Raw genomic sequence first — 14,656 nt, forward strand, 5'->3', positions numbered from 1 at the left:
TACATGTAAGGCACTGTGATGGGCCCTTTAGGGGTTACAAAGATGAGTAACTTGAGGTTTCTGCCTTAGGAAACTCAAGATATGCAGGCAGATGAGAGATAGACACTTGCCCCGCCAGCAAGATGTAAGAAGAGTCTGCTCTCATTGGGTGATTCATGATGTGTAGAAAGAGACAAGCAGCCAATTCAAGGTGGGTGGATCTGAGAAAGCTTTATGAAGGAGGTGGCTGTTGGGCTTTGGTTTAGCAAATGAAAGGCAAGGGAAGAAAAGCAGCTGAAGAGGGCATTCTAGGTATGAAAAGCAGGGAGGACACAATCAAAGGCATAGAAATAGGAAAGATGTGTCTAGGCAAATTTAGTTATCTAGTGTGATGAATGGGGAGAGGCTAGAGGCCACAGACCATTTAGGAAGTCATTGCATTGGGGCAGAGGGAGAGGTGAATGGGACAGATCATGTAAAGGGACTTCTAAGGTGTCAGGTGAGGTTCTATTTCTTGATCTGACTGGTGGTAACAAGGGTATTTGCCAAATAATACTTAGTTAAGGCATATATTTATTTCACCTGGTTTTCTCCTTCAGTGTCTTATTTTACAATAAAAAGGGTTTTGTTTGTTTGTTTTAAAGGCTTCTCAGTGATTCCAGAGAAAGGGAAAGAGTTAGTCCAGGCCTGAATGAGAATGGAAAATGGTGAACAAAGAGGGGACCCATTCTGGAGAAGTGACCATGTGTGGGAAATAAAGAATACAGGAGAGTAGTAAGAGACATCAGTTTGAGGCATGCTGCATTTGAAGTGGTGTAGAACATAAACCTGTATTTGCTTTGTGACAATAACTAGCAAGCAGTGAAGAATAAAGGTTCAAGTCTCAGGAAAGTGTTGTGCTAGAAGATTTGGAGATCAAAATCAAGAGATAAGAGTAGAACTATGGAAACTAGAGAGTCAGAAGAGAAGATGGCCAAGGACAACATTTTGGGAAATGACTATGTTTCAGGAGCAGAGTAATAGGGGCCTGGAAGGGATACTGAGAAAGGACTGGAGAGAGGAAGGCTGGTTCAGGGTGGCGTGGTATAATACTGCTTCTTAGTGGAAGCAGGTCCAGGATTGGGTGATCAGCAGTGTCAGCTGCTGCACATTGCTGGAGGTCAAACAAATTGCAGAGCAGTTCTAGTGACTGTTGTGAGAAAGGTCATATTGCCAGGACAGGTGAAACAACGAGAGTAGGCTATTCCTGCAAGATGTTGATGGCAAAGGGAAAGAGAGAAATAGGATGTGGACTAGAGGGAAGCAGAGTTGCAGGAGGAGCTGGGCATGTTGGCAGGCATGCCAATACAGCTGAGGAAGAAGAAATAAGTATGATGGGGGCCAGTATTTGTTAGAGCAAGGACCTAAAGCAGTGCTTCTCAAAGTAGGGCCTCCAGACCAGTAGCATCAGCATCACTCAGAAATTTGTTAGAAATTCAGATTCACAGGCATCTCAGTTTGTCTCACTCCAGACATACTGAATCAGAAGAAAGAATAAGTGAACTGGAAGATAAAATAGTGGAAGTAACTACCACAGAGCAGAATAAAGAAAAAAGAATGAAAAGAATTGAGGACAGTCTCAGAGACCTCTGGGACGACATTAAACACACCAACATTCAAACTATAGGGGTCCCAGAAGAAGAAGAGAAAAAGAAAGGGACTGAGAAAATATTTGAAGAGATTATAGTTGAAAACTTCCCTAATGCAGGAAAGGAAATAGTCAATCAATTCCAGGAAGTGCAGAGAGTCCCATTCAGGATGAATCCAAGGAGAAACACACGAAGACACATATTAATCAAACTATCAAAAATTAAATACAAAGAAAAAATATTAAAACCAGCAAGGGAAAGGCAGCAAATAACATACAAGGGAATCCCCATAAGGTTAACAGCTGATCTTTCAGCAGAAACTCTGCAAGCCAGAAGGGAGTGTCAGGACATATTTAAAGTAATGAAAGAGGGGCTTCCCTGGTGGCACAGTGGTTAAGAATCCACCTCCCAAAGCAGGGGACACAGGTTAAAGCCGTGGTCTGGGAAGATCCCACATGCTCAGAGCAACTAAGCCCATGCACCGCAACTACTGCGCTCTAGAGCCCACGAGCCACAACTACTGAGCCCACATGCCACAACTACAGAAGCCCACACGACTAGCAACTACTGAAGCCCACACAACTAGAACCCGTGCTCCACAACAAGAGGAACCACTGCAATGAGAAGCCCACACACCGCAAAGAAGAGTAGCCCCCGATCTCCGCAACTAGAGAAAGCCCACGCACAGCAACGAAGACCCAACGCAGCCAAAAATAAATAAGTAAAATAAATTAATAAAAAATAAATAAGTAAATAAGTAAAGTGATGAAAGGGAAAAGCCTACAACCAAGATTACTCTACCCAGCAAGGATCCCATTCAGATTCAATGGAGAAATTAAAACCGTTACAGTCAAGCAAAAGCTAAGAGAATCCAGCACCCCAAACCAGCTTTACAACAAATGCTAAAGGGACTTCTCTAGGCAGGAAACACAAGAGAAGTAAAAGACCTACAATAATAAACCCAAAACATTTAAGAAAATGGTCATAGGAACATATCAATAATTACCTTAAATGTAAATGGATTAAATGCTCCAACCAAAAGACATAGACTGGCTGAATGGATACAAAAACAAGACCCATATATATACTGTCTACAAGAGACCCACTTCAGACCTAGGGACACATACAGACTGAAAGTAAGGGGATGGAAAAAGATATCTCATGCAAATGGAAACCAAAAGAAAGCTGGAGTAGCAATTCTCATATCAGACAAAATAGACTTTAAAATAAAGACTATTACAAGAGGCAAAGAAGGCCACTACATAATGATCAAGGGATCAATCCAAGAAGAAAATATAACAATTGTAAGTATTTATGCACCAAAAAGAGGAGCACTGCAATACATAAGGGAAATGCTAACAGTCATAAAAGGGGAAATCTACAGTAACACAATAATAGTAGAGGACTTTAACAACCCACTTTCACCAATGGATAGATCATCCAAAATGAAAATAAATAAGGAAATACAAGCTTTAAATGATACATTAAACAAGGTGGACTTAATTGATATTTATAGGACATTCCATCCAAAAACAACAGAATACACATTTTTCTCAAGTGCTCATGGAACATTCTCCAGGATAGATCATATCTTGGGTCACAAATCAAGCCTTGGTAAATTTAAGAAAATTGAAATCATATCAAGTATCTTTTCTGACTACAATGCTGTGAGACTAGATATCAATTACAGGAAAAAAGCTGTAAAAAATACAAACACATGGAGGCTAAACAATACACTATTAAATAACCAAGAGATCAATGAAGAAATCAAAGAGGATATGAAAAAAATACCTGAAACAAATGACAGTGAAAACATGATGACCCAAAATCTATGGGATGCAGCAAAAGCAGTTCTAAGAGGGAAGTTTATAGCAATATGATCCTACCTCAAGAAACAAGAACAATCTCAAATAAACAACCTAACCTGGGGCTTCCCTGGTGGCGCAGTGGTTGAGAGTCCGCCTGCTGATGCAGGGGACACGGGTTCGTGCCCCGGTCTGGGAAGATCCCACATGCCGCGGAGCGGCTGGGCCCGTGAGCCATGGCCGCTGAGCCTGCGTGTCCGGAGCCTGTGCTCCGCAACTGGAGAGGCCACAGTGGTGAGAGGCCCGCGTACCGCAAAAAAAAAAAAAAAAAAAAAAAAAAAAACAACCTAACCTTACACTTAAAGCAGTTAGAGACAGAAGAACAAAAAACCCCAAACTTAGCAGAAGGAAAGAAAGCATAAAGATCAGATCAGAAATAAATGAAAAAGAAGTGAAGGAAAAAATAGCAAAGATCAATAAAACTAAAACTGGTTCTTTGAGAAGATAAACAAAATTGATAAACCATTAGCCAGACTCATCAAGAAAAAAAGGGAGAAGACTCAAATCAATAGAATTACAAATGAAATGGAGAAGTAACAACTGACACTGCAGAAATACAAAGGATCATGAGAGATTACTACAAGCAACTCTATGCCAATAAAATGGACAACCTGGAAGAAATGGACAAATTCTTAGAAAAGCACAACCTTCCGAAACTGAACCAGGAAGAAATAGAAAATATAAACAGACCAATCACATGCACTGAAATCGAAACCGTGATTAATAATCTTCCAACAAACAAAAGCCCAGGACCAGATGGCTTCACAGGCAAATTCTATCAAACATTTAGAGAAGAGCTAACACCTATCCTTCTCAAACTCTTCCAAAATATAGCAGAGGGAGGAACACACCCAAACCCATTCTACTTGGCCACCATCACCCTGATACCAAAACCAGACAAAGATGTCACAAAGAAAGAACACTACAGGCCAATATCACATAGATGAACATAGATGCAAAAATCCTCAACAAAATACTAGCAAACAGACTCCAACAGCACATTAAAAGGATCATGCACCATGATCAAGTGGGGTTTATCCCAGGAATGCAAGGATTCTTCAATATACACAAATCAATCAATGTGATAAACCATATTAACAAACTGAAGGAGAAAAACCATATGATCATCTCAATAGATGCAGAAAAAGCTTTTGACAAAATTCAACACCCATTTATGATAAAAACCCTCCAGAAAGTAGGCATAGAGGGAACTTACCTCAACATAATAAAGGCCATATATGAGAAACCCACAGCCAATATCATTCTCAATGGTGAAAAACTGAAACCATTTCCACTAAGATCAGGAACAAGACGAGGTTGCTCACTTTCACCACTGTTATTCAACATAGTTTTGTAAGTTTTAGCCACAGCAATCAGGGAAGAAAAAGAAATAAAAGGAATCCAAATCAGAAAAGAAGAAGTAAAACTGTCACTGTTTGCAGATGACATGATACTATACATAGAGAATCCTAAAGATGCTACCAGAAAACTACTAGAGGTAATCAATTAATTTGGTAAAGTTGCAAGATACAAAATTAATGCACAGAAATTTCTTGCATTCCTATACACTAATGATGAAAAATCTGAAAGAGAAATTAAGGAAACACTTCCATTTACCACTGCAACAAAAAGAATAAAATATCTAGGAATAAACCTACCTAAGGAGAGAAAAGACCTGTATGCAGAAAACTATAAGACACTGATGAAAGAACTTAAAGATGATACCAACAGATGGAGAGATATACTGTGTTCTTGGACTGGAAGAATTAACATTGTGAAAATGACTATACTACCCAAAGCAATCTACACATTCAGTGCAATCCCTATCAAACTACCAATGGCATTTTTCACAGAACTAGAACCAAAAATTTTACAATTTATATAGAAACACAAAAGACCCCGAATAGCCAAAGCAATCTTGAGAAAGAAAACCGGAGCTGGAGGAATCAGGCTCCATGATTTCAGACTATACTACAAAACTACAGTAATCAAGACAGCATGGTACTGGCACAAAAACAGAAATATAGATCAATGGAACAGGATAGAAAGCCCAGAGATAAACCCATGCACATATGGCCACCTTATCTTTGATACAGGAGGCAAGAATACACAATGGAGAAAAGACAGCCTCTTCAATAAGTGGTGCTCAGAAAACTGGACAGCTACATGTAGAAGAATGAAATTAGAACACTCCTTAACACCATACACAAAAATAAACTCAAAATGGGTTAAAGACCTAAATGTAATGCCAAACACTATAAAACTCTTAGAGGGAAACATAGGCAGAACACTCTATGACATAAATCACAGCAAGATCCTTTTTGACCCACCTCCTAGAGAAATGGAAATAAAAACAAAAATAAACAAATGGGACCTAATGAAACTTCAAAGCTTTTGCACAGAAAAGGAAACCATAAACAAGATGAAAAGACAACCCTCAGAATGGGAGAAAATATTTACAAATGAAGCAACTGACAAAGGATTAATCTCCAAAATATACAAGCAACTCATGCAGTTCAATATCAAAAAAACAAACAACCCAGTCAAAAAATGGGTGGAAGACCTAAAGAGACAGTTCTCCAAAGAAGATGTACAGATTGCCAACAAACACATGAAAGAATGCTCAACATCACTAATTGTTAGAGAAATGCAAATCAAAACTACAATGAGGTATCACCTCACACCGGTCAGAATAGCCATCATCAAAAAATCTACAAACAATAAATGCTGGACAGGGTGTGGAGAAAAGGGAACACTCTTGCACTGTTGGTGGGAATGTAAATTGATACAGCCACTATGGAGAAGAGTATGGAGGTTCCTTAAAAAACTAAATATAGAACTACCATACAACACAGCAATCCCACTACTGAGCATATATCCTGAGAAAGCCATAATTCAAAAAGATGCATGTACTGCAGTGTTCATTGCAGCTTTATTTACAAAAGCCCGGACATGGAAGCAACCTAAGTGTCCATCGACAGATGAATGGATAAAGAAGATGTGGCACATATATACAATGGAATATTACTCAGCCACAAAAAGAAACGAAATTGAGTTATTTGTAGTGAGGTGGATGGACCTAGAGTCTGTCATACAGAGTGAAGTAAGTCAGAAAGAGAAAAACAAATACTGTATGCTAACACATATATATATGGAATCTTAAAAAAGAAAAAAAGGTTATGAAGAACCTAGGGGCAGGACAGGAATAAAGACGCAGACATAGTGAACGGACTTGAGGACACGGAGAGCGGGTAGGGTAAGCTAGGAGAAGTGAGAGTGGCATGGACATATATAAACTACCAAATGTAAAATAGATAGCTAGTGGGAAGCAGCTGCATAGCACAGGAAGATCAGCTCGGTGCTTTGTGACCACCTAGAGGGGTGGGAAAGGGAGGGTGGGAGGGAGACACAAGAGGGAGGGGATATGGGGATATATGTATACATATAGCTGATTCACTTTGTTATACAGCAGAAACTAACACACCATTGTAAAGCAATTATACTCTAATAAAGACGTTAAAAAAAAGAAATCTTTTCTTTTTCTTTCTTTTATTATTATTATTTTTTTAACATCTTATTAAACATCTTTGGCTTTCATATCTACCTAAGCTACACATTCTATTCAGAGAACAACTTAATGTAGGGACCTGTTTCTTTAGTGCCTTCTGTGTGCCAGGCTCTCTGCTAGGTATATCCATACACAATTCATTCAAATGACATATTTATTGAGCAGCTATTATGTGACAGGGACTGTTCTAGGCAGTGGAAATACATCATGGTACAAAACAGATTTTAGAAATCTCTGTCCCTACTGTGCTTCTACTGGAGAAAGAGAATTTTAAAAATTGATAATTTATTTATATAGCGTTTTAAATGGTAATAATTGCTATAGAAAAATAAAGAGCAGGTTAAGGGGGTTCAGGGGTACTGGAGTGGAAATGAATGATTGTAGTTTTAAGTAGAATGGTCAGGGTAGGCAGCTCTGAGAAGGTAAGACACTCAAGCAAACTTGAAGGAGGTAAGGGAACAAGCCATAGGGGTATCTGGAAGAAGAGCATTCACACAGAGAAAGCAGCCAATTTAAAGGCCCTAAGGAGAAGTGTATGACTGGTGTATTCAAGAAATCATAAGGAGATCACTGTTGCGAGAGCAAGGGGGAGAGGAATGGGAGATGAGGTCAGAATGGTAACTGGATTGCACAGGGTCTTATAGGTCATTGTAAAGACTTTGGCTTTTACTCTGAGTGAAGAGAGGAGCCATTACAAGGTAGTAAATAGAGAAGGCTCACGATCTGATGTCCATTTTAGAAGGATCACTCTGGCTGCTCCCTTGAGCAGAAATTGTAGGGTTATAGCAGGCAGACCAATTAGGAGACTATACAGTAATTCAGATGCGAGATGATGGTATTTTAAACCAGGATGGGAGCACTGGAGATAGAGAAAAGATGGATTTTGACATATTTCAAAAGTAGAACTAACTGCATTTCCTGGCACATTCAATGTGGCGTGTAAAAAAAATTAGGAGTCAAGGATATAATCAAGGTTTTTGGCCTGAGCAACTGGAAAGATAGAATTAACAAGATGAGAAAAACAGTTATTGATATGAATTTGGGGAAAGATGATGAGGAATTCAATATTAGAGATATTAAGTTTGAGATGTCTATTAGACATCCAAGTGGAAATATTAAAATAAGATGTTGGATATACGAATCTGGAGCTCATGGGAGAAGTGCAGGCTGGTAGGTCAGATAAGATGAAGACTAAAAACTGAGCTGAATTTAGCAATGTGGAGACTTTTGGAAAGTTTGACAAGAGCGTTTTTGGTGGAACAGTGGTGACAAAAGCCTGATTGGGAGGAGAGAATTTGAAAACAGATTTTAAACAACTTTTTCATAGAGTTTTGTTGCAGAGGAGGAATAAGGAAATGGAGCAATAACCAAAAGGGAGGATAGAGCGAAGAGAGGATATTTTAAGAGGGAAAAATAGCTGCTTGAATGTTTGAATACTGATGGAAGTAATCCAGTAGAGAGGAAAGAACTGATAATATAGGCTAGAGAAGGAAGAATTGCTACAACTGTGCCGTAGAACAGACAAAAGGGGATGGCTCCCGTGTATAAGAGGAGGTACTGACTTTAGATAGGAGTATGACTAATTCGTCCATGATAATAGGCAGGAAACAGAGTATGTAGGTACAGATGCTGTTAAGAGTGTTAGTGTGGTGGTGGGAGCTTGTGGAAGTTCTCATCTGATTACTGCAGTTTTGACAGTGAAGTAGGAAGCAAGGTCATCGGCTTGAAAGTAAGGCTGAGGGAGGAAGTGTTAGAATTTTGAAAAGAGTGAAGGTGGTAGAAAATAATGAGCTAGGAGACCAGAAGAGTAAATGGACAAGGGAAATGAAAGAATAACTGCTGGCCATCAAGAATCCACTTGTGGTTCATGGTCATGCATTTTAAGCAAAGCCAGTCAGGATGCTTGTGTGCTTTCTCCAGCCACATTCAGGTGCACACAGGCAGTCTTGGAGCAGGCGGAGAGCTGGATTCAACAAATATGAGGACATGAAAAGGGACGAGGGAGCGAAGGGTGTATGCGAGGGAATAGTTCAGCTGGTTGTCTATGGGACCTACAATGGGCAAGGAGGGAAGAAAATGTTAGGGAAGAGGAACAGTGACGTGGTGAGAGGATCAGCAGATTGTAGGCCAGTAGGATGGAAGAATGCTTGGAATGAGAGTCCCTTCTATAAGGGGTGAGCTGTGAAAGATAGAGGGGCTGTCAGAGAGTGGGTCAGGGTTGCAGTTATTGGTAAAGGCGAGGACTGAGAGCAGGGCTACTTAATGAAGAGGCCATTGACTGGTACCAGTTTGTGAACTGTACATTACTGAGCTGCAATGGGGTAAGTTCAGAAATTGAAGGAAATGTTTAGAAACACTACTGTGACATGCAAGCCTGTGATAAGTGGACTTGTATTCAGAATGTCTTTGCTTTTTAAATCTCATTTGTCTATTCATTTGTTGTTGTATTTTACAAAAGTAATGGTCTGCAACAGATTGGCTATAAACAACAACAAAAAATCTGGTCCTGCCCCACAGCTGAAGCACTGCTCTAGTGTGCATGCCTGTCACGTGAGTGTCTGAGGAGGGTGGAGGGCAAGACCATCAGAGGAGAGGAGGTGAAAGGACTAGTTTCTTGAATATTGAAGTCACCGTCATCTCTAGCCTTCCAAGATAGAAGCCACCTGATTCCACCTCTCTGGGGGGCACTATTCTCATTGTTTGCCATGTGAACAACAGAACTCAGAGTACAGTGTGAATGGTGCCCTTAGATTGTTCACGAAGGTGGCCGTTGCTATCTCCATTTTACAGATGAGACAACAGACTCAGAGAGGTGAAATAATTGCCCAAGTTCACATAGCTAGTAAGGGAAGGAACCAATATTTGAACTTAGGTATGTCTGTCATGCCAAAGCTAGACTCTGTCCATACACCCCTCTGTCTTTGTCACCTGCTTACAGTTACAGGAACAGCATAGCCGTAAGCCTCATAAAAACTGGGGAAAAATGCCTTTTGGGAATGTGTTGTGGTCCATGTGGCTAAGATGAGCATTTCCATTTCTTTTAAAATCATGACTTGTTACATCTGCTGTGCTAACCCACAACCCATTGCTGTCTAGACCCATCTTTCTGGTTGGTCTTTGTTGAACCGAGAGGCTGAAGCACCTCAGGAATCCAATATCCAATATCACCACAGGATTTCCTGCACTTTCTGTTCTCGTGCTTTAGTCATTACACATGTATTAGAAACCTCTTCTAAATAATGGTTCATGAATGATAAAATGATGAATAGTTTTAATACTTTTCTTTTCTTCCCAAAATCTGTGCAATGGAGACGTTACTTTTATGATCTGAAAAGGTCTAGCATAGATCTATATTTTAAACCATCTTGTTCATGTGGAAACTCTCTAAGACTCTTAGGTCTCTGATGAGGGCTGAACAGGCCTGCTCTCCCACTGAGCCTGAGTCCCAGCTGCACTGGAAGCCTTGGCGTTTCCAGAAAAGTTGGTGGTGGTTGTTTCCCACTCTCCCCAGGTGCATGGAGTATCTGAGGAATCAATCCAAAGACAAAGCATCATTAATCTCTTAGGGGTTTCCTGGTTTCCTCCATTTCTTGGCTCTCCAATGGGCCTGGGAAAGTGCAACAACGCTACAGTTAATTTATAAAGCTCATCCATGTTTCACTGGACCTGTGAACAGAGAAGTCATCCACTTGTTCTAGAAGCCCTCCCTGGAGTTCTGAGTCTATATGCTTACATAACACATAGGGCATGGCGTCAGAATTATGGCTTTATGTAGGCCAGGCTGCCTCTGTGAAGCATGGCCTGTGGCACATCACAGGGCCTGACACATAGTAGGTACTCACTAAGGATGAGTCGAATGAGTGAATAAACAACTGATGTTCAGTCTGTATAGGTATTTTTGTGGTGAGGTGTTTAATCTTTTCTACCTTAAGAAAGTCACTAGCATGGATATATATTAATGTATATGAAAAGAACTTTGGGACTTATTTTTATATTCAAACATACAACCTTTCACCCAGAGAAAATATAGAAGAAATAAAGAACCCACCAAGATAAGCAAATAAAGCTGGACAGAGTAGGCTATGCTCACTCAGTTTAGTTTTAAATAATAATCAAAATAGATAATAGGAGCAGAATTTTACTTTGAAAAGTAATACTGCAAATCCCAGTTGATGTGGTGGGGAGAGGAGTCATTAAAATACTTTAATATGGTAAAATGCTAATTATCACAGTTATTCATTGAAAGTAACTTAAAATCTCTGGTTGGCATCATAAGCATAACTAGAATTTTCAAATACATGTTATTAATTATTGTTATTAATATGAGGTTTAAAACCTGATCCTCTTTTGGAGACTAAGTATCAGGACAGATGAATTTTAAAATGTGCCTGAAAACTCACAACAACCAAATGAAAGTTGGTATTCTTTTCTTCCATCTTGCCAAAGTACTCATCACATTACTAAGAAATGCAACCGACATGCCAGGCACTAAGTTTCACATCATTTGTTTTTATAAGGTTGTATTCCAGTAGATGGGGAATACTTTGATTTTAGTATCTACTTCATTGATGTTAAGAGTCTAGACTCATTCTAATGACTATGGTCAAGATAAGATATTTTTCCCTAGTTTGTCTACACAAACCTATAAGAACTAGCAAAAGCTTAACTATTGAATTTGAATAGAGAATTCTTCCTCTTCTAGATCTGAAGACTAAATAAAATATGGAACAGACAGTTACGTCCCTAGTTTTTTTTATTATGCCTTTTGAAATAATTTGTATATACCTTTTAAATAATTTCAAGTGCCACAAAAAATAACGTTAATAGCTCAAAATCAAAAGTTAAAAAAAAAAACCTAAGTATAATTTTTAAAATCTTTTTCTTCTCAAGCGTTTTACGATGGGATAATGAGACAGATGTCTCTCAACTGGAAGGACATTTTGACATTGTTATGTGTGCTGACTGGTAAGTACATAAAAATCATAAAACTCCTGTTAGAAAAAATAGCTTTGCTGGAGTAATTGGGCTGCGCTGCTTTGCTGACGGCAAAGCAAAGTCAACAAATGAGGCACAAAGCTGCCTTAACCTCAACAAATTAACATTCATCTCCATGTGACAGTTATAAGGTAGTCTTCTATCACACAGTAACTTCTACCACATTATTTCCCAAAGATTGATTTTGAGAAGCATTTCCATTTTCTGGAATTGCCTCTGTTTCATGCTTGACGTATCAGTAAATGGACGACTTAGGCAAATTGCAAATAATTATGGCTCGGAGAGGAATAGTCTGGAGAAAAAGGAGTTTATCAACACAAACAGCTCAATTAGCTTACTTCTTAGGAGAGATCTGACTATTGATATAAGGGAATATGTATACGTATGTGTGTTTGCACACATATACACTCCAGCGTATAAACATATCTGTGAAATATCTTTAGGGAAATAGCTTTTCTTAAAATGTATGTTTGCTATCTAATATTTTCAATGCCTTCAATTATGATATTTAATTATATATAAAACAAGAATTATAAAATTACATTTTATTGTTATGTAAATAATAATAGTAAAATCTCTGTCAGATGCCTGCCTTTTAAAAATAATCTACATTAGATATTTTGTCTTCTCTTTTAGCCCAGTCTACTTATTGTTAATGAAAGTCTGATCCTAAGTTACAGGATAAATATGTATCAAACCGTAATAATGATTTCAACTAATCTTATGTATTTTCTTCGTGTGTTGAATAATAATATGAGAAACACTGACAATTCACAAGTATTTTTCCTGTTAAGAGTAAGATCTTATTTGTAGTTTTATCATGATTTTTAAAATGACGCTATGGATTTGAAAACACAGTTCAGATTCTAAAGAAGTTCTATTATATTGATAAACCCAAACACAAGATCCATAACCCAGAGAACACTTTCCTTATGCGAGAGTTGAATGAATGCAATGAAGTTTTCAGGAAGTCTTTATTTTAAATTATTTTTTAATAAGATTTTCAGTGGCTAAGTTTCTACCTAAGTCAATGAAATTAGACTTGCTTTCTGTTTTCTTCTGAAAAATACTTGTCAAGGAAACATAAATATTTTCTTCTATTCTTAGTTGAGATTTTCTAGTTTTTCATGGCCATTTTAGTCTCTCTGCACCCAATCTCAGAAAACCTTTTTCCAAAAAAAGAGAGAAGCAGATTTTTGACTAATCATTGATATTGTGTCTCAATATTACAGCCCTCATCTAATCAAAACTAAGGAGCTAAAACCTCACCATATGATTTGAGCAAGTAATTTAGTAAATGCTGTCCCTCACCAAATATGAGAAAGGATTCTCCAGGTTTCATTGCACAGATGAAGATAATGCTGGCAGGATTAGATCAGATTAAGCATGAAAGTCAGATCAGAGAGCAGCGGAAAGAGGGAAGAAGGGTAGAATCTTCTTGGAGGTTTAGACGAGGGTCGCACGTGGATGGGCTCTGATTATGTGGGGAAGTCAGGTCTGGCCAAGAGATTTAAAGTTAATTTTGTCCTTTGCACAAATATCAAAACAGCCTGGCTTTGTCATACCTTGTGTTATGACACTCACACCATGTCATCCTATTTGTACCAGGGAAGCAGAGGAAGTCAGATTTAAGCTCTTTTCTGATTAATGTTCTCAGTTAGGTTAAAAATAGCCACACAACATGTTTGAAAAATAGTCTTTTTTCCCTAGCCAACAACAGGATCCTGTACAACTGATATACATAATGCATATTCAGTTAAGCCTTTCGTTACAAATACATAATAATACAATGTTATACGTACACACACACATACCATATACATAAATACACATCCAGTCGCTATTGAGAATTTTTGTATTCAAATGAACTAAATACACCAAGTTTCATTTTATAAATGGCTTTTCTATGCATGAATTGTTAAGTTTTCTTTTCCTCCGGTGTTGTCAGTGCCAGAATGTCAGCCTGTTTATAATTTCCCATTTGTAAATGTGAAACATTAAGCTACTCTCACTGCGATGCTGATATTATTTCCAAAAGAAATGCTTTGGTGATGGTCTGTCTTCATATTCACAGGGATGGGTAAGCTGTTCAGAAACTTAGAAAGTACAACCATGTTCATAATATACATGTTGTGCATATAGCAGGGAAGCCCAGGATTCCATGTGTTCTTTATGTCCTGTTGGATTGATGTTTCTCTGTCAGAGTTATTGCACGGATGCTGCTTCTAGGGGCAGGCAGGCAGGCAGGCAGGCAGACCATGCTGCTATTTTTTTTTTTTTTAAGAATGTCACAGAGGAGGAAAAGAAAGCTCTCTTTAGACACTACCTCCAAGATGAAACCTGAAATAGTCAGTGCCAGAAATAGGTGCCACACATAAATAGATCACGTTAAGTCTCACACCATCCTTGAGTCCTTGTCAGTCAATGAGATCTGGATTAGGCCACAGGAGTATGAAGCAAGAGTTGGAGTTCAAATATTAGGTACATGGATTAAATTCTTACTGAAGCATTTCCAGCAAGGGTGGCATTGTCTGCTTCCCTGAATAGCTAACCAGTGGTACTGCTTGATCCCATTTACATGAAAACAAGCTCTATTCACAAACCTATTCCAAACCCACATT

The 14,656-nt window shown here is 38.6% G+C and overlaps 1 protein-coding gene across 1 annotated transcript in view; it reads left to right on the top strand.

Moving 5' to 3' along the window:
- Nucleotides 1-14,656, top strand: part of CAMKMT (calmodulin-lysine N-methyltransferase) — a 392,335-nt gene that overhangs the window by 353,773 nt on the left and 23,906 nt on the right. Inside the window, exon 8 of the mRNA XM_082643141.1 lies at nucleotides 11,931-12,005. Within this exon, the coding sequence (XP_082499267.1) occupies nucleotides 11,931-12,005 (75 nt within the window). The remainder of the gene's footprint in view (nucleotides 1-11,930; nucleotides 12,006-14,656) is intronic.

Source organism: Mesoplodon mirus, assembly GCF_964341445.2.
Source record: "Mesoplodon mirus genome assembly, chromosome: 14".
In the NCBI taxonomy this organism is placed as follows: domain Eukaryota; kingdom Metazoa; phylum Chordata; class Mammalia; order Artiodactyla; family Ziphiidae; genus Mesoplodon; species Mesoplodon mirus.